The sequence below is a fragment of the Bombus affinis genome, chromosome 4 (genome assembly GCF_024516045.1).
Source record: "Bombus affinis isolate iyBomAffi1 chromosome 4, iyBomAffi1.2, whole genome shotgun sequence".
Lineage (NCBI taxonomy): Eukaryota > Metazoa > Arthropoda > Insecta > Hymenoptera > Apidae > Bombus > Bombus affinis.
The window spans coordinates 17,272,107-17,295,240 of record NC_066347.1 but is presented as its reverse complement, the minus strand read 5'-3'; the positions used below and the strand labels follow the sequence as shown (position 1 = coordinate 17,295,240).

General features: G+C 36.5%; 1 protein-coding gene across 5 annotated transcripts in view; it reads right to left on the bottom strand.

Annotated features, from left to right (window-relative positions):
* LOC126915514 (lachesin-like) overlaps positions 1–23,134 on the bottom strand; it is a 478,988-nt gene that overhangs the window by 101,237 nt on the left and 354,617 nt on the right. For 3 of the 5 annotated variants that reach the window (XM_050720255.1, XM_050720257.1, XM_050720256.1), the window contains exon 4: positions 21,979–22,189. In XM_050720255.1, the coding sequence (XP_050576212.1) occupies positions 21,979–22,189 (211 nt within the window). Of the gene's footprint in view, positions 1–21,978; positions 22,202–23,134 lie in introns of all 5 variants that reach the window. The other 2 variants (XM_050720252.1, XM_050720253.1) reach the window with 1 other exon arrangement.

Below are 23,134 nucleotides of genomic sequence, written 5' to 3'. Positions count from 1 at the left end.
TTTAATTCGTACTCTATGCAGATTTCTATATTGGATAAAAGAAGAATGAATAATTACGCGGAGATTGTTTAATAACTGGCGTAATATATTTTGGATATACGGTGGAACGAAACTATTGAGATATGTATAATTTTATGTGCTAGACTAGGTTAGTTGCGTAGTAGTAATACTTGTATGTGAATATCAGTGTGTATCTCGAAAACAAAGGAATGTAAACTGTTCAGTCGGTTAACAGTCGGGTATGGAAGAAAGTGCTGAGACGCGTGCAAGTGTGTATCGATGAATATCTTTGAAATCGTTTATCAAATAAATATATAACCATTCTAATATAAATTATAAGTGTAAATTTAGCGTTCCTATACCATTATTTCGGCTATCAAGATCCAAAATTCTCAACAGAAACAAATGGTTATTAACAGTATAAAACAGATGGTAATAATATTACGGAAGATTCAATTTGTATAATATATAGTTTTCTATATTCTATATATTGTGTTTGACAGTGAAATGCGAGCGCTTCGCAAGTCGAACTGATGAATTTCATTACACGTAAGGAATCAAGATCGATATTCAATCTTCACTGAACATGTAACTAAATACTTGCGCGAGTTCATTCATCGCCAAACAATTATACGTCGTCTATGATCCAACGATGCCATTCGAGGGATAATAAATAAGGTAGACAATGGAACACGGGTAAAATTTCTTCGTCTTTAGTCGAGCTTCTTTAAGGCTGAAAAGGGGAAGGCAAGAAAAAAAAAAAAGGAAGTCAGAAAAGAAACTTCAGTGCGGCAAAGCATGATACAATACATTTCACAATTCAATACCTCGAACGCTTACAACAGTTCGTATCGTGGATTCAACCGTCCATGAACCCTAATAGCATTCCGTTCTGTGCCCGCCCCTTCGTCTGGAGGGGGTTACTTTCAGCGTCACGACGAGAACAGATACGTCGTTTGAATTCGCGACAACGCCGCTGGTAAAGCAATTTACTGGGCGTGATTCGATGAACGCGCATAGGTGGAGCGGCGACTGGTCATACAAGGGGAAGCGACGAAATGTGAATCAGAGAGAGAGAGAGAGAGAGAGAGAGAGAGAGAGAGGGAAAGAGAGGGTTAGATAGATAGATAGATAGATAGATAGATAGATAGACAGATAGATAGATAGATAGATAGATAGAGACAGAGAAAGAGAGAGAGAGAGAGAGAGAGAGAGAGAGAGAGAGAGAGTAGGGTCAAAGGTGGCCAGGTCTGGGCGTTTTTCAACCGCGAATAATGCGACAGAAATTAATTGTATCGCGACGAGAAGGCCGCACAATGGTATCGGTCGCCGAACCATTTATCACTGGCTGTAATGGATACGCTCGGTTTATCATGGCACGCGTAAAAAACGATCTTGAAAATGTCGCGCCTATCTAGACCTTCGCTCCACGCTTTTCATTCACGCTTGGACATATTCGCTACCTTTAATTGTGATATATCGTTATCGTCGCGCTTTTATGCGCGCAAATTGCGCACGAGTATAATATGCTTGCTAACGAGCGATTTTACGCTGTTTTTCCCCACTTTTCTGTTTTTATTCCGCGCGATGTTAATCTTGGATAAAACTGATAATAATCTCGTACGTGGCTCGGTACGTTGCGCGATGTTTAGAATTAGTACGTGGAATAATTCGGGGAAAGAGGTAGGATAAATGCAGAAGGTGTAGTTTACTTTTAAGCGAAGACGACATATAGTCATCTAGATTGTTTTGCTAATTGCATACAATCTATTGAATCATTCTGTGTTATGGGAAACAATCTATTTTCTTTAGTGGTGCGCACGGTGTTAAAGAAAGAGCGCTATTTACAGGAACTGATCTCGAACATTAAGAAAATGAAAAATGTGAAATTGTACGAATTTAAAGATTCTTCTTAAAATTAGAAACAAGTTAATTTTCTATATATTGCTATATTGAATTAGCAAAATGAAAATTTAAACTGTTGGAGATGAATAGTCCATAGTCGAGGATTAGTTTTCCTTAAGTTTCCCTTATTCGTGTGTTTATGAAATCGTAGAATATTGTCTGCTGCTGAAAATTCTCTTCTGTATTTGTTAGGGAATAGTAAAAATACTTAAAGCAGAATCTTATTATTTTATAGAAGCAGATACACAGCAAAGATCATTTCATTAAAATTGCACTATCACTAAGTTAACTTAAACATTCCATTACAGCTCTTCGTTCTGATTCTACCTTTAATTTCCTGTACACACTATTTTCCCCTAACGTACTGTTCATTTACTTGTCGTGTAAATTCACGAACCGGACCATCATTCCTTCGAGTTCGAGTTTAGCATTCGTATATTTCGCTTAAACGATACTCGAATATAGCGAGTCAAGAAATAAAAGAGAGAGAAAAATTAACTAAAAAGTTGAAAAATTTAACAAATTTGAATAATAATCTAAAATTCTGATATTCCTAAGTGTAGAAAAGAATAAAGGATCGAGAACGTACAATTTTCCGTTCTAAAAGCCATTTCCTTTGCTCACGAGGTAGCTTTGTCCTAGTAAAGTCATTCTCTTACTATTCATTAATTAATTAAATTAATTAAATTAGTTAAATTAATTGAATTAAACGAATCAAAATTAAATTATATTCATTATCTATCGTTAGTCTATTTATTTTATAAACGTATAACCAAATTTTCTATTGACTCGGTATATCTTAATCTATCAATTTTTATCTCAACTACGTTACGTTTGTTCCTTGTAACGAGAAACAAAGATTCTTTCAAATCTATTCGCCGAAGCATCGAATCACTGTTCGTTGCATCGAACAGAAGCATCCGGTACGTTCTCCTATAACCGCAGTCCCGATGGATCGAGTAGAAATTAAACGAATATAAATAACGATAATCGGGAGCGGCCGTAGTCGCACGGAAATTGGACTGCGGGTAATCACTCTATAACAACGCCTGTCCAAATGTGATTTTCAGTCGCGACCATTGTTCAGAATTAACCCGTTTTATCGAGCGCCGTTCGATGGCACAACGGCCGAACAGATGAACTTGAGCGGAGAGAAAATGGCTTGGCCGAGAGAAAGAGAGAGCACAGGTCATGTGGTGAGTGGCTGCAGGGGATGTTGAAGGGTAGACGACACTGGCGACCGCAAATAACGTGAAATATTTGAAATAATTGTCGGCGGAAATTAATTAAAATACCACGGCCTCCGAAACGCATTAATCGTTGCACGAAACAAAAGCGACCACCCCTCATACACCCCACTTCCACCTGCCATCGTTCTGTGACAGTTTACATCTTCCATTCGCCAAGTGGAATTAAAAAGTGCGGTTGACAACGAGCCGACTCGGGCGTGGTTTGTAAATCGTCGTGTTTCTCGGTTGGACGATATTGAAACACGCTATTGCGGCTACCGGCCGGAACGAGTGGCATATATTATGCTGTGCAGAGATAATGAGGCATCCCAATCCATTGTTTTTTAATCGGGTTGTAAGGCATTTTGTGGGTAATCGCAAAAATCAATGTGACGGATTTTCATTTAATAGGTATATGCAATATGTATTATGCTAGATTTATCGTTTATAGGTATATCTTCGATTGAATTATTTATTTATGTATGTTTTCCTGTTTATTAAGTATTTATTTATTATCATTATATTTTGCTTATGGAATCTCTTCGTATACTTAATTTATCCTGGTAATATTCATTAGCCACTACTCGAATAAATCGTCTACTTTACAGTGAATTTCATTTCTGAGCTTCGGTACAGACCGAGATCGCGAAATAGATGCCGATATCGTTCAATTATGCTCAGATGTTCAAAAAGGAGAGAAAGTAAAGAAAAAGATCGATTTCGCGTAGGATCAGTGGCACGTCGAATGATAATTCTCAGGGTCGAGTACAACGTAGTTTAAGCACAACAAGTCAAGCGTTTAAAAACCATTGCCTCGTTGAGGAACAGTGCCAGGGCTAAAATTTTCGTTCTATAGTGTACACGTGTGAATTAACCGATTGCGATGAAAGTTAATCAACGCCGAATGCTTCCGGTTGATGGTGGATTTCGAAGCAACGGACAGACAGAAGGCAGGAAGGGCTGGCATATGGGTTCCTGGATCGCAAACAATTCGACTGCAATTAATCGAAAATACCGCGAGATTACATATGAAGCTATCGAGCGTTCCACTGTAAAGATTTTACGGTCGATCGGGGCCAATCGGCGATATATACGCGCGTGAATTCATTACGCGTTCATTACGAGTATTTATGCAAATTTGGGGATGCCTCTAATTGAGTTCCATCGATCGGTTACTGACAAAGCTCCGTTTCGCTTCGATTTGGTTATACGAAATGCGCTTCATGCGGTCAAGGTGGCGTAAACGAAGAACCAAACAAAATGATAGAAAGAATCGTTGCAACGCGTTTACGGTCATAAAATAAGATTAATGTTAGTAACACCAAGGATTTGATTTAGTAGTCGCCTCGTTTTGGTAATTCCATTCGTTGTATTACGTGATGCTCGATTGTTTCTTAAATATTCCTATAGCTTTTGTGCTCCAGTCTGAATATACTAGATATTTCTATCATGTAATCACAGACGCTAAATGTAATTGTTTTTTCAAAATAAAATTTAGAGTATTTCGTTTATGTACCATTATTTTTTACGGTGTATCATGATATCGATATAATTAAGTAATAACTAATTTAAATCGAAAATATTGCTCTTTATATTTGATACACTGTAGAAATTTGTTTGGGAACTGACTATTTTAGAATTTTATTTGACATACGTGTTCTTTTTACGTTGTATTTTTTTTTTATCTCCACTTATCATGGTCTATAAAACACAGGCTTTTCGGTAGAAATAGGGAAGAAATCCGAAACTGGGTCGGCTACTTTATCGCCATGAGAAAGTAGAATCGTTCTATCGCCGTAAAATTCAACTTTTAGTAGAAAACTTGTAGCAAACGAAAGAAACTGTTTTAGGCAATTGACATCGTACCAATAATTGAATAATAGAGATATATAAAGTATACGGAATAAAAATGTTCAACAGAAACAGTCATTACTTTTGCATATTCAAAAGGATATGAATTCCATAGACATTCACAGTATAGGCATCGCTTAACTGTAAAAAGCCATTAACTTCAGCTTTGTCAAAATCTCTCTTGAAACTACTAACTTTACAATAAATGATCCATATATGTATACACGATGCGTTCATGGTTGGAAATCTTCTCCCTTCCAAATCAAAAGTTGCCCATTCGATAACTTAATCTTGGGGCTTCCCTAGTCCGTGAAACCGTCGACATTTAGCAACGTTGGAATCCTTAGGGTTGCATTTCCGAGCCGAGGAGCGAGGATAACCTTTGCTCTTTCGACGAAACCCTTTGTACGGTTGCAGAGAACACGCGACCGTTGTTAGCATCGCCATACAACACGAGTCTCACGGTGAAATGAATTTAGATTATTCCTGCCACCGCTCGGCGGAAAATAAGCGGGGAAAATCAACGCGGCTATTTCCGCGCTGTGTAAGAGGATTGAAATTACGAATAGATTTATGTCAATATCGTTGTTCGCGAAGAAAAATGAATTGGATGGAAAGAAACACGGGTTTTAAAGGGAAAGGAAGGCGTTTGCAATATTTCGCGGATGAATGCGTTTCAGAGATTTCAAAATGATAATTGAAAATTGAAAATGAAAATGAAAATTGTTGTGCACGGTTCGCCGTAGTAAATTCTTGTCAGTTTTCATGGTAACATTTTGAGAGATCTTTGGAGGAATACAATTATGAGAAGTGTCGTTGTCCGTGTAGTGAAATTTTATGTACAAACTGAGCTCGATATGACAGTCGTTTAGTATATCGTGGTTGATGAAACTTCCCGACTATTTTATATCGTACAATATTGTTATTTTGTTAGGGTAACAGGTTTTTGACAGTAAAAACCCACTGTAGGATAAAATATTACGTTATTAAATGTTTGCGAGAGGAATTTTGTTAAAGTAAATTTAAGCTGAAAATATTTCATCATATTTTTATTTTATTTTTGAATTATCTGCAAGAAAAATGTACTGTTTCGATGATAATATCAATACACTTTTTATACATTCTTAAAAATTAGACGAACTTAAAAGAACTCGACAAATTCAACACGTCACAAATCTTTCACAAATTCTCAATGCAGCTTCCTTTAGAAAAATTCAGAAAGAAACAAGCTGGCTAAAATAATGATGGAAAAAGATCTCTATGTGAAACTAATCTCTTCCAAAATGGGAACAGGCTCCATTCTTACGCAAAATTTACATGTTTATCACGAATGATAAAATTTCCACGAATAAATTGACAATCCGAATGAAAATCAAGACCTTTTTATGTCAACAACTGTTCGCACTGTTTTCTGCCGTCAATAAAACTCAAACAATGTACGAATGTCAAAATAACATGTGTTATGCAACGAACGATGTCGTCATCAGATTTCGTCGATGAAACTTCTTAATCGAAAGAATAATTATTATCGACGTCCATAAATTGCAAAATATGAAAAATTGTGCGTTTCTTGATAATAAGAGGTTTTTATCTTCGAATGCAAACAACAATCATGTTGAGAACGGACAACAACAAAAGTACTCAACTGGTTGGTTACCTTTCATCCAGGAACGCTATCGTCCTATAATTCATTTTCGTTCCGAAGTTTTGCCGAATTTACCGCGCCAAGGAACGATCCACGCTCCCTCAAAACTTTTCCACGCTGCTACTTGCTTCCTTCCTGACTTAAATCCGTTTCGGTTGTTCATTTTCCCTGAGGTCGCGTTATTAAGTTCTGTCAACACCGTACAAAAATGGAGCTGATCATATTGGAACGCCTCTACTTTTCAGATTACTTTATCATAATGCCTCTGCTTATCATCGTTTCTTCGTTGATATTGATAGAGACAAGGGTGTCTGTTCGACTATCTACGAGCTGACTTTAACGACACTGTGTCACGGTTACTTATAAGTTATTTCATATTGTTGTACATGTTGATAATAAGATTAAAAAATGAGAATTGGAAAGTTCTCTGGTTTGGGTTCAATTTTTGTGTTAAATTTTTGCCATTATATTTATAAGAACTACACTTTCATTTTCTCAGAGATAATCTAATAGAATTACAACAATGCAGAGATCGTGCTATTTCAAGATCGCGACGAACTCAAAATCTCGTTATCTCTAAAACAAACACAACAATATCGTATAATTGCTGTACAGCTTGAGAGAATAGCGCGTCGTTAGCAAGCTGTTCTGTCAACACAGACTATCTGTCGGCCAGCCAACCAATCTTCCCGCTAAACACTGCTAACTTTTGTCTGGCTTATTATGCAGTTTCTTTAAGCTGGCGCCACGTTTTTCCCTCCCACCGTTCATAATCTGCCATCTAGAATTTTCCACCCTCTGAACAATGTAGTTGAAACGTTTCGTTATTCAATTCAGGGGTTCGAGTGGATGAAACTGCTTTACCGTATGGAAAGTATTTTATCTCACGCGATAAACTCGTGGTCGCGAGTTGAGAATAAAAAAGATAGAAAGGATGAGTTATCGCTGCGTCTTGGCTTCCCTTTTCGAAGCGAAAATACGCAGGATTTCTACGGGTTTTATGATAATATTTGTTAAGCCGCTTTTATCGCGAAACGCTGGAAGACCTGCTTGATGCGTTATCGATTGAGATGCCTACCAACGATATCTTTGTCTTCGCGCCTATTCGCGTGTACCTCTCTCCTTTTTCTCATTTGTTTTACGGCAATTTACCAGGATGCCAAGCCACGTTTCCAGCACTGAGAGTGAAAGGGATAAATTGTATTCGAGAGCCTAAGTAACGAAATGTAGATTCGGAAGACATTTCTAGATTGTAGTTTTATCTTTCGCAATAAAATTGTTTCTGATTATCTGACATGAAATATAGGAAGTCGCGAAGATATCGCGAACTTTTTTTTCTCAAAGTTTAGTTTTAGCGAGGAACAAGTATTTGTAGACAATTTGAGTACTGCTTTTTACTTAAAAATTTTTAATACTATTCCAGGTGCTATTTTCTTAGAGGGGGGGGGGGGTGTTCAATAATATTCCATGTATGATTTTTTACTGAAATTTCTTAACTCTTAATGTAACTATAGCGTAATACAAAATATCAATATATATTTCATTTTTATGATTATCTTTCACCATGAAAAAGTTTGCATAAAAATGACATCATTATATTTACTAGTATTTGACAGTAAAAAATACACTGTGTATAAGTAATTATAGCAAAAATTATTCTCCAGAGAAAATATTTCCTTACAGCACATACGTGTTGTTAGTGGTTGCAAGAAAAAAGAATCGGGAATTGTTATTTTGTCGAGATTGCTAATTCTCATATTAATTGCTGAATAGTACAAAATTAAGGAAAGTCAAATACATGGCAAACATGTATGCGCGTAAGCTCATTGGTGCAAGACTACGTTCGTATGGATTAATTGATATTCCACTAACGATAAATATCGTAATTATACTGCGTCTGGAAGAATGAAAGGAATTCTCATAACGAACAACTATTTGTAAAAGTTTTGCATAGAATTAAGTGAAACAAAGCTGAGTTTCCGCTACTGCTGGAACAAGAAACAACAGGCGAGAATCTAAACGCAAAACTTTTTAACGCGTGTCTTTATATTCATCCAGACAAGGTATCTCCTTTAACTTGCAAGTTGTTACTTAGTATAATGCATTCGATGTGCTACCTTTAAAAATGCATATCAATTTTGTTAAATATATTTCAAATTTCTCTTTTCCTTTATTTTGTGAATTTTTGCGAGCACTAAAACTTTAATCTGGAAAAAAATGTACAGAGTTTGCACGGGTTGTAATACGTTGGCAAAAGGAACCTTTGAGAACGTAAAATGACATGTAAAATGGTACAAAGACCATGAAACCAGAATAGCGCCAGTGTTTCTGAAAGGATACGCGTCAAAAGAGAGGTGAATAAACGAAATTGAAACAGGAACTTTGATTTTTTGTAATTTTCCAGCTTATGTGACACGTTTGTAGTTTATAAACGAGACACCTTGTAATTTTTAATAAAATTTTTACGAATGTGAATACAAAGTTCAATTAAATTTGATAAAAAAAGAGCATGTAAAACATACAGTACACAAACACGAATGTTAACAATTTATAAATTAAGGATTTTATGAGGGATACGGTGGCTGAATGATACATCATTCTTCTTCATTCTTCTTCATCTAGAAAATTTTATCATGCATGAATTTCCAAATTTAGTATACAGATCGATATCCATATTAATTCTACTAATGTGTTTTAATTTTTGGAGGCAAACAGATCTCTCTCATTTTTAGAAGCAAACAGTAATTTTCACTTATTTGAACCGATCAGTCAATAAATTACGTTAATCATACATCTGAAACCTTCGCTATGTACCAAATTCTTTCGTGACAGATAGTACACCTGCCTGTACACTAACAAAAGAAAAAATACTTTTTTATTAATCCATTACGTACTGTGAAGCCTATGAAACTATCGGCCTATGTACAACCCATAATACCATCTTCTGTAAAGTTCTGAACAATTCCATGTACGTGATGAAATAACATAAACTTTATTCACAGATTTTTCAAATTAAAGATTTAGTCATCCGTATCATTTTTCTTCTAAACTTCTCGATCAAAATTGTATGATCAAATGTTCCAAGCAGATAATCACGAAATATATAATAATATATATAAATATTAATTACCAAACTAAAAGGTATATTGCCTGCTGATGTAGAAATTTGTGTCGAGCAACCACGAATGGAACGGCAGTCTCGATTTCCTTCCATGGACCAAGCTGGTTTTACTTTCGAGGCTGCCTGACTGAAACTAACCGACGATACAATCACCGGTAACGACATTACTCTACAATTATGACGACCGATCTATGAGTCATCGAGTTTCGAAGTGCAAGAGTGAATTAACCGCATGGGTTGGCCTCGTTGGCACGCTTCCGAACTTGCCGCTATACGTCGTTTCCCGAAACTTCGATAATTCATGATCATCTCATTGACAATAATACACTACCAGCTTGTTCGATCCACAATACAATAGATCCATTTCGTTTCTCTGATATTCGTTTTCTTTGACAAGCGACGTATTGTGCTAGCGTCTTCTGGAGATTTTGATTTGAATTTTTTATTTAATTAACGAGAGCTAGTGTTTCATTATTTGATTTGTTAATTATTCAGAATCGTTATTACAAGATAACACGGGAACTGGAAACATTTTACATAGAAATACTGTGCTGTCTCTTTGAAGGTAGTTTCGAACACTCGAAAATCAAATAAAATTCGATGCACCGTATTTACGCGTTATTTACAAATTTTAGAAATTCTCGCGATACTACGTTAAATGTTTATACATCGAATATAAAACATTGAATGGAATGCCAATGGATTTTCTGTCGTGTAAAAGGTACGATTACAAGGCATCTGCGATCACAGCATGCACGTTTCTCGTGTACGTGCGTGAAACGAGCATTATGTCAACTCGAATAGCGTTTTCGCCAATGGCTCGAGCGGGTCGCGTGAAAAGCAGTGACAACGACAATCGAGCAAAAGCTCTCTTTCGATCGCGATCGACCGGAAATAACGAACGAAGAATCGTTGACCCTTCTCGACCTTCCCAGGCAGATCCTTTTTTTCTATTCCCTCTGTTACCCTGGACTTGTGTTCACATTCCATTGCGAAAATTCCACAGTCACGGGATCTGGCGTTTCTGGTTTTGTAGTTCGTGACGCGAAATGTTGAATTGTCGCGCTGTACGAGGTCCTTCGGTTAAAAACCAACGCAGGTAAAATTCGCTGACAGTGGATGATGGATCTACGATGGGAGATCTTGTTAGGGAATTCGAAGGTTTTAAACGAAGTATTAGATTAGAGACACGCGAAGGCGATGTCGAACACTGGCGTTAAAATTTGAGGATTTCGGGACAAAAGATATGATAGGGAGAAAGGACTGAGATGTTCCGTATACGTAGGAACGTACGACAATTCGAGTACATCTTAAGCTGGAAACAGCTTGACGACTATTCTCTAAATTATTGTTTGGCTGAAAACTGTTGAATTTTATAATTTCTGCACTTGTATGTAATTTATTTCAGCGTACAGTTTTTTGCTGCTCGGTTGCTTACGAATGTATATGGAGAGCTAAAAAGATGGAAGAGGAAAAGGCAACAATCAGTCCTAATTAAAAAATACACAAATACTTGGTTGAAAAGTTGATAATTCACATGAAGAGCTGAAAATACCAACTTTGCTTATTAGCGATTGAAACAGTTACAAAAGCACCAAGTACATCGAGTTCTCGTGTTATACAGTAGATTAATTATACATCGTGAATATCGCTTATCACGATGAAACGAATAAACAAGGCTTGTTTTCTTCGTTAGACATTATTATATATTAAATATATAAATATATATATTAAATACCAGCTATGCTATTAATCCAATGAAAAATTTACTTGACTACGTAACAGCGTCTCAATTTATTTATCAATGTTCCAAAACCAAGATTCTCCGCAAATTTCACGAACAGGTTCGTTATAGCAACGAACATGCATCAAATGACGGATGAAGATTCTAACGAAGATCCACGCAGGGTTGCCGTTAGTCGTCGATATATTTTCCATCGCGAACGTTATCGCGTGCAGTGCAATACTTAGAGAGAGCAGCTGTTAACGAAATGCTTGCGGACGGGGATCGTTTGATTAGGATTTATAGGGTCAGCCGATCGCTGGTTCGAGAAGAACGAAACGGTAGTACGTCGCGGGCAATTCCGCAATTGCGGCGGCGATGAATCGCGAGGTTGGAACAGGTTAAAATTTCAATTCGCGCGCACCGGTGCGGTGGTACGCGTTGCAGTGGTTCTAGCGCTCGACAGTTGGACAAAAGGTGCCGGAAGTGGTGGTAGCTCGCTGCAGACGAGACGTTCAAGCCCCGTGTTGTGTACTTTTCACGGTAAAAAATTGGGTGACTGCTGGTACGAATATGGTTCATGATCTTGTTTTATCTAGTCAGAAGTAGATTCTGCTTGGCGTAATATGATCTTATGAAGATTTTTATGACCCTGTTTAATGCAAAATTTGTTTTTTAAAGGAGATTTTTCATCATATTGCAATGGTTGCAAAATAGTTTCTGATGAAAATATTTGCATATAATTTTTAAAATTTCTCCCGTATGCTTTCGATCGTTATCTTACATTGATATCAAATCCTGACTAACTAATCGCTTCTATAACGATCATTGCATCAATTATTATATTTTGAGGATCGACAGGTATTCTAATACGTACGAATGAGGTGTAAACGGTAATGTAATGTATGGATGGGGCAATGAGTACATTTCTTTAATTCTAATTGGATTGACTGAATCATCTTCAGATGCGTTAATGTGATAAATCTTTTTATGAGTTATATAAAATATATTCATCGATCAAATCTAAAAGCGATCGTAAACATGAAAAGAGGCTAGAAAAGTAGCAATAAAATTTTTATAACTATGCTTTTAATATTTGCCATACTTGAAAGCACTTAAAACGGACTTTAAGATTATGTAAAAAGCCTTTGTATCCTCGCAAAACTCAATCCCGAAATCTGAAGAAAATTTTAAAGGTATAGAAATTTTCTCCAACAGGTTTATCTAAGTATACAACTTATCAGTGAAAATAGCGTACTACCCTCCCCCTTAATTAACCGAGACTTGCTGAGGCACTGAGGATATACGTTACGTAATCGGTTCATAAGAGCATCGCTTTTTAGGAATCCCGGGACCACTAGGAAGAATTTGTGCAGGACACAGAGAAGACAATGGTAAATTTTACGCTGAATCCTGTCTGAATCGTTAAATCTCGTCGAGTAGGAAACAATTTTAAGGATTTCCATTAGGTTACGCTGGGAGCGAGAGGGAAGTAGCGGACAATCTGGCCTAAAACTGGAAGAAGCGGCCCCAGAGCTTTTAAGGTTCGCTCGATCCATTATAACGCTCCCAGTAGCGGTATTACTTCCGAGCTTTTAATATCGTTGTCTCCCTGACCCAAGCCGATTCGAGTATTTTCACCAAGCGTGCTTTTGGTCAAAATTAAAATCTGCTTTGTGCGAGCAATTTCGCGTGCACGGTTCTTCGACTAGGATCTTATGAGCCCCGGCTTAAGGATAATAACGTTGTAAACTTTCGAGAAATTCGTTTTGCCCCTCCTGAGCTTTCCTTTATTCCATCGTAGAGCTTCGTTTCCTGATCACGTCATCTCACTTCGCCAGATCTGGCCCTCTTTCGCTTTCTTCGCCTCTTTGTCTTATCATCGAACGAAGATTCGTTTAAGCGTTAGTTTCAACATCTAGCAATTTCTAAAAGAGGCAGGAGAACTTGGCTTGAAACTTCGCCCTATGCACTCGTGTATCAATAGTAATTAGACGATGTTCCTTTGATCGCTCGTTGTACAGTTTCGAACCCACGGAATCGTGATCGAAATGCTTTCTCGAGGTAACATCGATCAGGTAATAAAGTTTATGCGTTTCGAGAATCGAGACAGTAAGACTAGTACGAATTTATAATTTAAGATTTCGCCTTAAAGACTAAAGTCGAAGCTTTCTTTTTAACGTTTTCTGTTCAAGAAACAATCCGAATAAAGTAACTTCACAAATCTTTATATCGAATACTCTGTGCTTTTTCAGCCCTTGGCTACAACCAAGTTTTTCGAAGACTGATTTCTTATCTCACTGATAAGACAAATAGAGAATTTTTAAAGTTGTAAATAATATTTCTATTAGAAATCCAAGTATCATACGAAGCATCGACATAAATATATATTTCGTCCTAGGAACGACATCGTTTTCTTCATTCCAATCTCCAGCAAAAATTCATTTCAATTGCAGCTTATTCCGCTTCCCGTGACAATCGTTCAAGATATCTTGTATTAATATAGAATCAGGTTGGAAGTAAAATCTGGCACGTATCTGACATTCAACTGCGGAAGTTTGGAATGAAAACAGTTTCAGAAGACTTTGCTATTTCCGATGGAAATTAAGCATTCTCCGTCACGTCGTTTTATCTTCTTAGATTTTCATAATGAGACATGTTCGCTCCTAAATTAAGCTTTCTCTTCTTTTTTCTTTTGGTAGCTATAATTTCATCATTCACCTTCCATCTTTTTCACTGAATGATATTTCAATGACACATCATACGATCTCTCAAAATTGTTAATGGTGCAGTACTATGTGAACAGCACACGAGGACATGAGAACATTCATTTTGTTATGTTCACAAATATTAGTTCGTTAAAAATAAATAGTAAATCTATGAAATTTTGTAACTAATCAAACGAAGGATTATTCTTGGAATGTTTAGCTAATGCGTATCAATAGTTTTGATAACACGAGATTGTATTTTAAAATTCCTTATCGTGCTTCCTATCTGTGGTCTCCATATTTTTTGAATTTTGTCTGATCAATGCTTCTTCTTAATCGTAAGAAATAGAAATTCACCACTATATACAGTGGCTGCAACAAGTATTTGTACAGCACCACTGTATTTATTGGAACGTTATCGCTTATCTACTGGTTACATATTAATTAATTACGTTCAATATAAAATTTCATATCCTACGACAGAATCTTCGTGTGACCACAACAAATTTCACACTGTGAGACTAAAATGTAGACAAAAGAGAACGCATTAGAATATAACGGTACGTACAGATTTGCTTTTTGCTTCAGCCACTGCAACTTTACTATTCATCTATTACAAACTTGCACGACAAACGTTTAATTTATCGACATCGTGCTAAACAGCCGCAAGTAATCGAGTTACGGCGCATCTCTGAGCCCAGTTCTCAGTACCTCAAGGTATTTCATTAATCTTCGATGTCTCTGGAAACGCGCAACGGGCGCATTGTGCCTTCAGAGCGTCGCGATTGCGTCGATGTCCCTTAGCCGAGATTCGAAGGGAGCATAAATAGAATCCAAAGGAGGCCTTTAACAATTCATGCCGGGCTTCGTTGAATACGATGCTGACGTACCTTAGAAATTCTGCCATCGGAACGTCGCTGATAGGTTACATTGCTTGATAATTACCATGGCTGGAAGCGTGACACAAAAGCGAACGTTCACGAAACGAGGACCTAGACACGAGGAAAGCTACAGGATCGAGTTAGAAGGCGCCGCATCTTGCTAATTCATTTACGTAACGGGTTTGGAAATCAAACTCGGCAACGTTGCATACACGAAATTTGATAACGATCCCGCAATGTTAGCGAAACCTTTGATAACTATGTTCGATGTCTGTTTGTTCGACGTGTTTCTGTGATACTAATATCTCGTTGGCCTCGTCAATTTTCTACGTTTCCCTTTGTATCGTATGCTGAGAACTATATGTGACAATGATTTATATAAGAAGCTATTGCTATGATTTACGGTCGATTTCTTGTCAGTTGTCACGAAAAAGAATGTTTCAAACAAAATTAATGAGATTAATTTGGAAATCAGATGTAATTACGGCCATTTGATAATAATTTTTTCGCATTGGATTAATTTATGTACATTCCAATAATTAGGGATTCAAAGCAACGTAGTATTACATCATCGGCTGAAAACTATAATTTGTCCAAATAATATAAAAGATGCACAATTTAACTAATAAAGATACCTGTTTTAAATTAATTCAACTGATTATGAAGTAATTGCTTCTCCAATATTTCTAAATTCAACCAAAAATCTCCAGGCTCTTGTCTTATTCTCTTTCGAACACTAAAATCTACATTTCGAAAAACAAGTTCCAATTTGAATATACGAAACGTTAGGTTGGTCCGATTTTTACCAGACTAGTCTATGGATTTACTCGTTCCATTGATAATAATTCAACAGTGCGTTATCGACTTTCGTAGAAGGGGATTTCCCTGTTCGTATTCGCGTTGTACAGATATCGGGTATAGTGAACAGGGAATATAGAGGCGTCAAGGAAGGAGCAAGTTTCGACCAAGTGTGCTGCGAGTGAATCGAGTGAAGCAACGTGGCGCCGCTGTAGAAACTTGTCAGTAGAACAAGTCGACCTAATGTCCGACCATGAAGGTGCCTTGTCCGTTCGCAGATGCTGCACTTTGTCTCCGTCGCTTGGCTACCACGTATTTACAAGTTGTTAACGACCAACGATCCACCAAAATTTGTTCGTTATCTCCATGATCGACACGGTTCGAAGAGATAATGGTGTGGAGGGACGTGAGCAAACAAGGAAAGGAAGGACAAAAGGGAGGAAAACACGAAGACCCAGCAAACGAAAGATATCCAAGCGAACTTTGTAAGCAAATCTTCGTTTATAAAGAAATGATTTAATTGAATTGAATCTATGTTAATCTAAATATTTAAGGCATCGAGCAGTACAATTACCGTAATGTTTATTACTGTCGTATTTTAATTTTGTTTTCGTTCGTTCGTTTAATTCATCATCGTCACTATTCTCCAGGTAATGAATGATGTTGAAAGGTAATGCGCTTGTGCACGTTAATTATTGCTGATCGATGAACAATTACATTTCAGGTTCACGCAGCAGACGCAAATACATTCTTGTGATTGGGAGAGTGGCTAGCAAACGGGTAAAGTGGACAATGTTATGAGTTTTTAAGGTGACCTAAAGTAAAAAATGGAATGGAATGATAGAGGTGAAGTAAGTCGGGAAGAGTGGGGTGAGTAGGAAGGCATGAACATTGCAAACTTGCAGATCGCGCGAAAGGGCTTGTGGGATAGAAGAAGTGGGCGTTTATAAGCACATTTTAGGGCGTGAAGGGATGAAATACGAGCCGACAGTAGCATGCACGCGAAACGTCTGCTAAGGTGAAATCGAGTTTAACGCGTTAATAGAGGCTAGCGAGATTAACTTACAGGGGTTGTTACTCCGTCAGTAATGATTCTTTGGTATTCAAACTTGTTTCTTAGGGGTGGGCGAAGATGAAAATAAATATTTCCCTTTAGCCTTGTTATGTGACAAATGCATCTAAGAAATGTCGATCGAATTTGATCATCGTCTCAAGTTACTTTTAAGCGGTCCATCGAACTAAAATATATCCATACGTTGACAATTCGTCAAAAAAAATTTCGATGATGGATATGGTACTACGATTCTTAATTTGTTCGTGTCTTTACTCGTCTTATCTCGCTGAGAAAACATATTGAAACAACCAGTGTTTACTTTGACTTTAATAATTAACATATACAACGTTAATGATTAAGAAATTACGGTTTTTATTCATTAAATTATAAAGAAACTACGAGTGATAGGAAATAGATAAAAGATGAAGGCAATGAAACATCATTCTTTATAATTTCTTCCAAATAAAGAAATTCCTCTTAAACGAGATCCACTTAATAAAGTTACGCTAAAATACAATCGGAAATGAAAAACTAGTTTTAAAAATTATCCAGCTGTTTTTTGGCCACTAAGTCTACAAAATTCTTGCGAGAACCGTTCGCGTAGTTTAAAACCGCGAAGGTATCGCAAAGATGTTCGACGTAGCAATAATGGTATGCAAACGGGAGCGCGATTTCCTGTACAAGCATCGAGCCTGACGAGGAAGTGGCAATATTTGCAGACTGGCTTCGCTACCGAAAGTTCGGAATCCATCTACCTGAAGATAGTGCCGAGCAATATTTACCCACCTGCAATCAATTTACTGATTTCCTCACAAATTAGATCGAGCTTTGCGGCTACGGCCACATATACATGCACCAATAAACGATTTTTGCTTCGTTGGTCGTCGGATCTTCTGTAATCTCTCATTTCGATGGGTTTAGGGATATCAATATTTGTATGAATCATGATTCGATTCAACTGGTTGTGTTTATAATTCTACTAACGATAACTGTGATACGTGCATGAAGATGACCATTCCTGAATTTCAAATTTTCACCTGATTTTTAATACGACAGTGACGCTCATAATTAATCACACGATGCACATATTTCATGCTTCAGTTCATTTTTACTATAAAAGTTAACTAAAGATACCTTGCTGTCATAAACACATATAATTATTTATTGGAATAACAAACGCTGTTTCCATTGTATTGATTAGGAATTTGTATGTGCTTGAAATTTAAATTATTCGACCAGTGCACATAGACTTTTGAAGTTGTTCGAATAATTACGAGAGATAACACATATACGAAGATGAGTATGGAAATTAACGAAGGAGGCTAGAGTATTAGTAGAGCTGAGTACAGCTTAAACATATTCATTACTGCTGACATATGCATCCATTTAATTGAAGGAGCAGCAAAACAACGAATGTTCATTACGCGTAAATAAGTTATCGAATAAAAATCGGATAAAAATAAATTCATTTTAGAAAATCAGTTTTCAATATTTCAATCGACCGATCATTTAAACAAGAAAAAAGAAAGGATTTTTAAGTACGCTACATCCTGTAACATTCGATGATACGCAATGCAATCAGAGTCAGGTGAAAGTATTATTAAATTTTTTATACTTTTCTCGACAGGGTAACTGACGATAATTTAAAAATGTAACACCAGCTTAACGTAATTTCTTTGTTCATATTTTTACTTTAATAGGGTCACGTAAGCGGAGAACGCGAAGTTACCTCGCACTCTTGGCGTTGCTAATAAAGGTTAATGAAAACACTAATAAGGATCCCGACATTATTTTTCATTAGCGCGACGTTTCATCGTCGCTGCTCTGACCTCTTCCTGTCGAGTTTCTTATCGACTAGAATCCAACGTATTTCCTTTTGTTTCCTCGGGTAAATTTTCCACGCTAAAGGTGCAAAGACGACGTTATTAAAGGCAGTGAGGCAGCTTCCCTTTCGCTGATATCCAGGTGGAAAAGTTCGCGCGCGAGCTATGAGAAAGAGAAACGCGAATCGAGCCTCGGAGATCTGAACGCGATTGTTCCGTTTCAACGTGGCTGATAACGCGTAGCTGCGACGCGACGACCGAGCTTTTGGCGCGCGCAAAACAAATGCACGTCATAATTGAAATGTAAATTTCTTTGAAATAATTGAACAAATAGATTGCAAAACGGCGCGAAGGAATACACACCCTCAGTTAAACAAACAAATTTGATCCAAAATTTATATTGATTCGATCCGAAATAATGTAGTATATAGTTTAGCTTGATTTCTATTGATTTATAATTACATATATGTTTATATTGAGAAAGTTTTGTATCATCGTTTTAATAATTCGCTTGTGAAACAGACTTGTAAAGCTATAAATAGTAAAAGACTTATATAGAAAATAGAAAAGATTTTTCATTAAAATAAATTATATGTTCATGTAACATCGTATGTATCTATTACAAAATGACAATAACTATTATAATAAAATATGCTATTCCACAAAATGTATATATATATTTTGAAAAGATATATTTTTTATTTTGTAAATTGATACCTTTTTTAGACTCTTGCTCTCTTCCTCTCGTACCCGTCTTTCGGAAAATCGAAGAGAAAAGATACGATATTTCCTGTGACCCATGATATAAAAATTCTGTGGGATCGAAACGTTCGAAAAAGGTTCGTTTGGTGTGTCATGAGACTAGTCGAATGTTCAGCGAACTCGTCACATTTTCCTATCGGCCATTTTAATCAATTTGTCCCCATCGATGAGAAATTTCCGCCCAAATATTTAAACGACTTTGAAACTCTTCGTATCCCACGGGACATCTTGAAGCGGAAAATAGTTCGATTACACTTTTTTTTTTAATTGTTCATTGCAGATCGTCGATTATGAGACTTCACATAATTACGTGGATATGCTACGTAAAATGTTAATGTGCTACCATGAATAGAATTAATTTTATCTAAGGGTAATTTCATTTTATGTGGATTGAGGACGCAGACTGGTAACCGAAACTGGAATTTTAGGTTAAAGTATAGTAGATATCTTCGAGATAAGTGTGCCACGCGAGGCATCTGTTGGCTAAGCACTAACACTTTCTCTTGTAGATTGCAGAACGTTGATTGTAGAACGAGATAAGTTCCCGAGCTTTATGGGGTTGGCGGTTAAAGGGATGTGAAACTGATATATCGTACAGACGTAACTTTTTAACTTTAATTCGTATCATTCGAAATTATTAGAAGTATAAAATTTGCTTATGAACTATTTTTCTCTAGACGATAGACAAAAATTTATTTCATGTAGAGCGAAGTTATAAAAACTATTTTGAATTGAATAAAATATGTATGAATTATCAACTTCCAGAGAAAATTCAACAAATATTATAAACTTGTAGTTACTATCTCATAAATGAAAAAAAGAGAAAGATGAACTAGGAAATGCCTCTTCAAATTCTTCGTCCGACTTATAGCGACCTATACCACTTACGCTCCTTTTCTCTGCACATCATGTACATGTTATGTAAATCTCTACGCTTACTAATCGATGTAAACACATACTAATCGGGTAAATAAATATCCCCCTAAAGAATAAAATCTGAACTTTTACCAATGGAAAGCACACTACGTTGCCTAATAGATGAATTTTGTTCAATCTACCATCTACTAAGGATACTAGATGTTTTTATATTCACGTAAAACAAAATTCAGTCAGATCTAATGTAAACACGTATACTGTTTAATTAATATATACATTTATTGATCTTTACGCTTTTACGCTTACAGATCCAGTGACATATAATAATTCGTTTCGTCGCTAATCAAATCAGAGTATAAAATGTCTTAAACACGATACGTGTATCAGTCTCAAATAAGCAAGTGTAGCCACAAGTACTTGACATTTGACAGAGAAATGAATTGTAGGACGTAATCTGTTCTGCGGCTATAAAGGATCGTCTCACGAGTATAAATACCGATTAAGAAGATAGCAGCAGCAACGATTACCGTGTTTCGTGTGCATTCGTATCAGTTTCGTGAGGAATAGAAAACAGAGCTTAACCAGTCGGAATTCAAGTTAGGGAAGTAATCTCCCGTAATCAAACCCTTGTTCGACGTCGTAGCTTAACTCGAAATCGGTATCAACCAATCCCAGGTGTTCAATTGGCACCGTGCCAGGATTTAAGCCCAGCTTAAATTTCTCGCAATGGCCGGGGAACTGGGGCAGATTCAGATTAGAATTAACTAATTGTTGCGTAGAGCGGTGTAATTAGCCCTTCGTTAACCGTGTACTAACGTTTAATTAAAATCATATACGGCGACGAATCGTTCGCGATGATACGATTTGAAGGCGGCTCACAAGCAGCCGCGCGACCCAGTTATGCAAAAATCTAGATCCTTGTGCCAGGAATGCGGGAAAATGTAAAATTCATCTTATTAAAGGGCTGAATACATTAGGAAAACGAAATATCCTTAGGAGACTGCCTCTTCGATATCTTAGTCATGATTCATAAATGTTATTGCGGTTTTCAGTTGAATTTAAGTTTCAAATTTTAACACTTCCCCACCCTGTTCTTGCGATTTTCTGAAGCGAAGGATATCTAAACCTATAGAATACAAATGTACTTGGCAAGTAGTTATTCATAAAATTTCTAACAATTAAACATTAGGTGTAGTTCGAATTAGGCTATAAGGATTTTATATAAATTTTTTAACCGAGTATATCTTCATCTTTCGTGATCAACTATATAACATTTTAACGCAATTTAGTTATTGTCTAATATCAATTACTGCTGTTTATATCTATTCACAGTAATTATCTGACCACATCCATTTATATCAGAATATATAATACCTTTGCTTTCTATAAAAATTCGTGCATAAAAGCAAACACTACTATATGTGGTATGTTCTATAATTCCATAATGATAAAAGAATATTGGAATATTCTGAAATAAATTTACTTCCTACAATTTCCCATTAAACGTGCACTGTAGTTCAACGTGATCATTCTAATTTTGACAAACTACATTCACACAACATTTCCTATGCGTGCAACGTAAAGATGTCTGAAATAGCTTACCGATCACGTCCAAGTATACAATGTGACTCATGTGCGGCGTCGTTGAGACCTGGCATTCGTAATAACCGCTATCCCGCAGTTGCGGATACTTGATTTCGAGCGTCCAATCGTCCGTCTGTGCATTGTGAATCGGCCTGAATCGCTGGTCGTTCGTGTACGTGTAACGACCGATAGTGAGCAGATGAACGTCTCTGTGCCGGACCCAGGAAACCTGCAACGTCATCTGTAAAGTAGAAAAACGTGTCTTCAATCGATCGAATAATTTGTAGCTGTTATTCTATATTTTAATCGACTTCCATAATAATTGACAATTATTCGCGAATTTATCATACAAGTTGCATCTTATATATTTCTTTTTAATTAAAATTTCGAATGTTCCATTACACCATTTATGTGATCAATTGCATTTACTCTCAATGCACGTTATTGTTCATGGTGGTTTTTAGGTTGAATAGATTTTCAATAATAAGTATATTAAAAATGTAATTGACTTGCCAAGCTGTAAGTAATATATACAGAGTGGCAATTTAATTTTGATTGCTACAAATTACACGCAAACTCTCGTTAATTGAACACGTGAATTTACACGTGTCAAATTAAGGAGATCTCAGCACAAGTTTTTCTTCCAGAAGTATCGAATCGATTTCGACAGGTAACCGATGAGATAATTTTTATTAAAGTATGTAAAGTACAGAAACTATAACTAGCGGAAGAAATAGGGTATGAGTGTGAATTAAATTTCACGAAATACTTTACGTATTTCAGTTGAAGTTGAAACAAAGTAAGGGCCGAAGCTTTCGAGCTCAAGAGCTTTTTGTACTTCGAAGAATTTACTCGACCGAACTCCAAGAATATTTTATAATATTTTCGTAGCGTCGCTACGTTTCTCCTATCGATTACATAACGATTAATTTCATTTTACAGTGCAATGTGTAAAATAAACGTGATATTAAACAACGTACATATAATATAAGTTTTTGAAAGAAACAAGTTCAGGTTAACAAGAGAGTTAGTTTAAAAAATTACGCTGGTATGAGAAGACTGAAATAGAACGCGCGTCTTAAAATGCTTTGCCTGACTTATAACGCCCTATACTACTTACACGTCTTTTCTGTATACGATACATTGCTTTTTACGAACGTATGATGTATGTTAT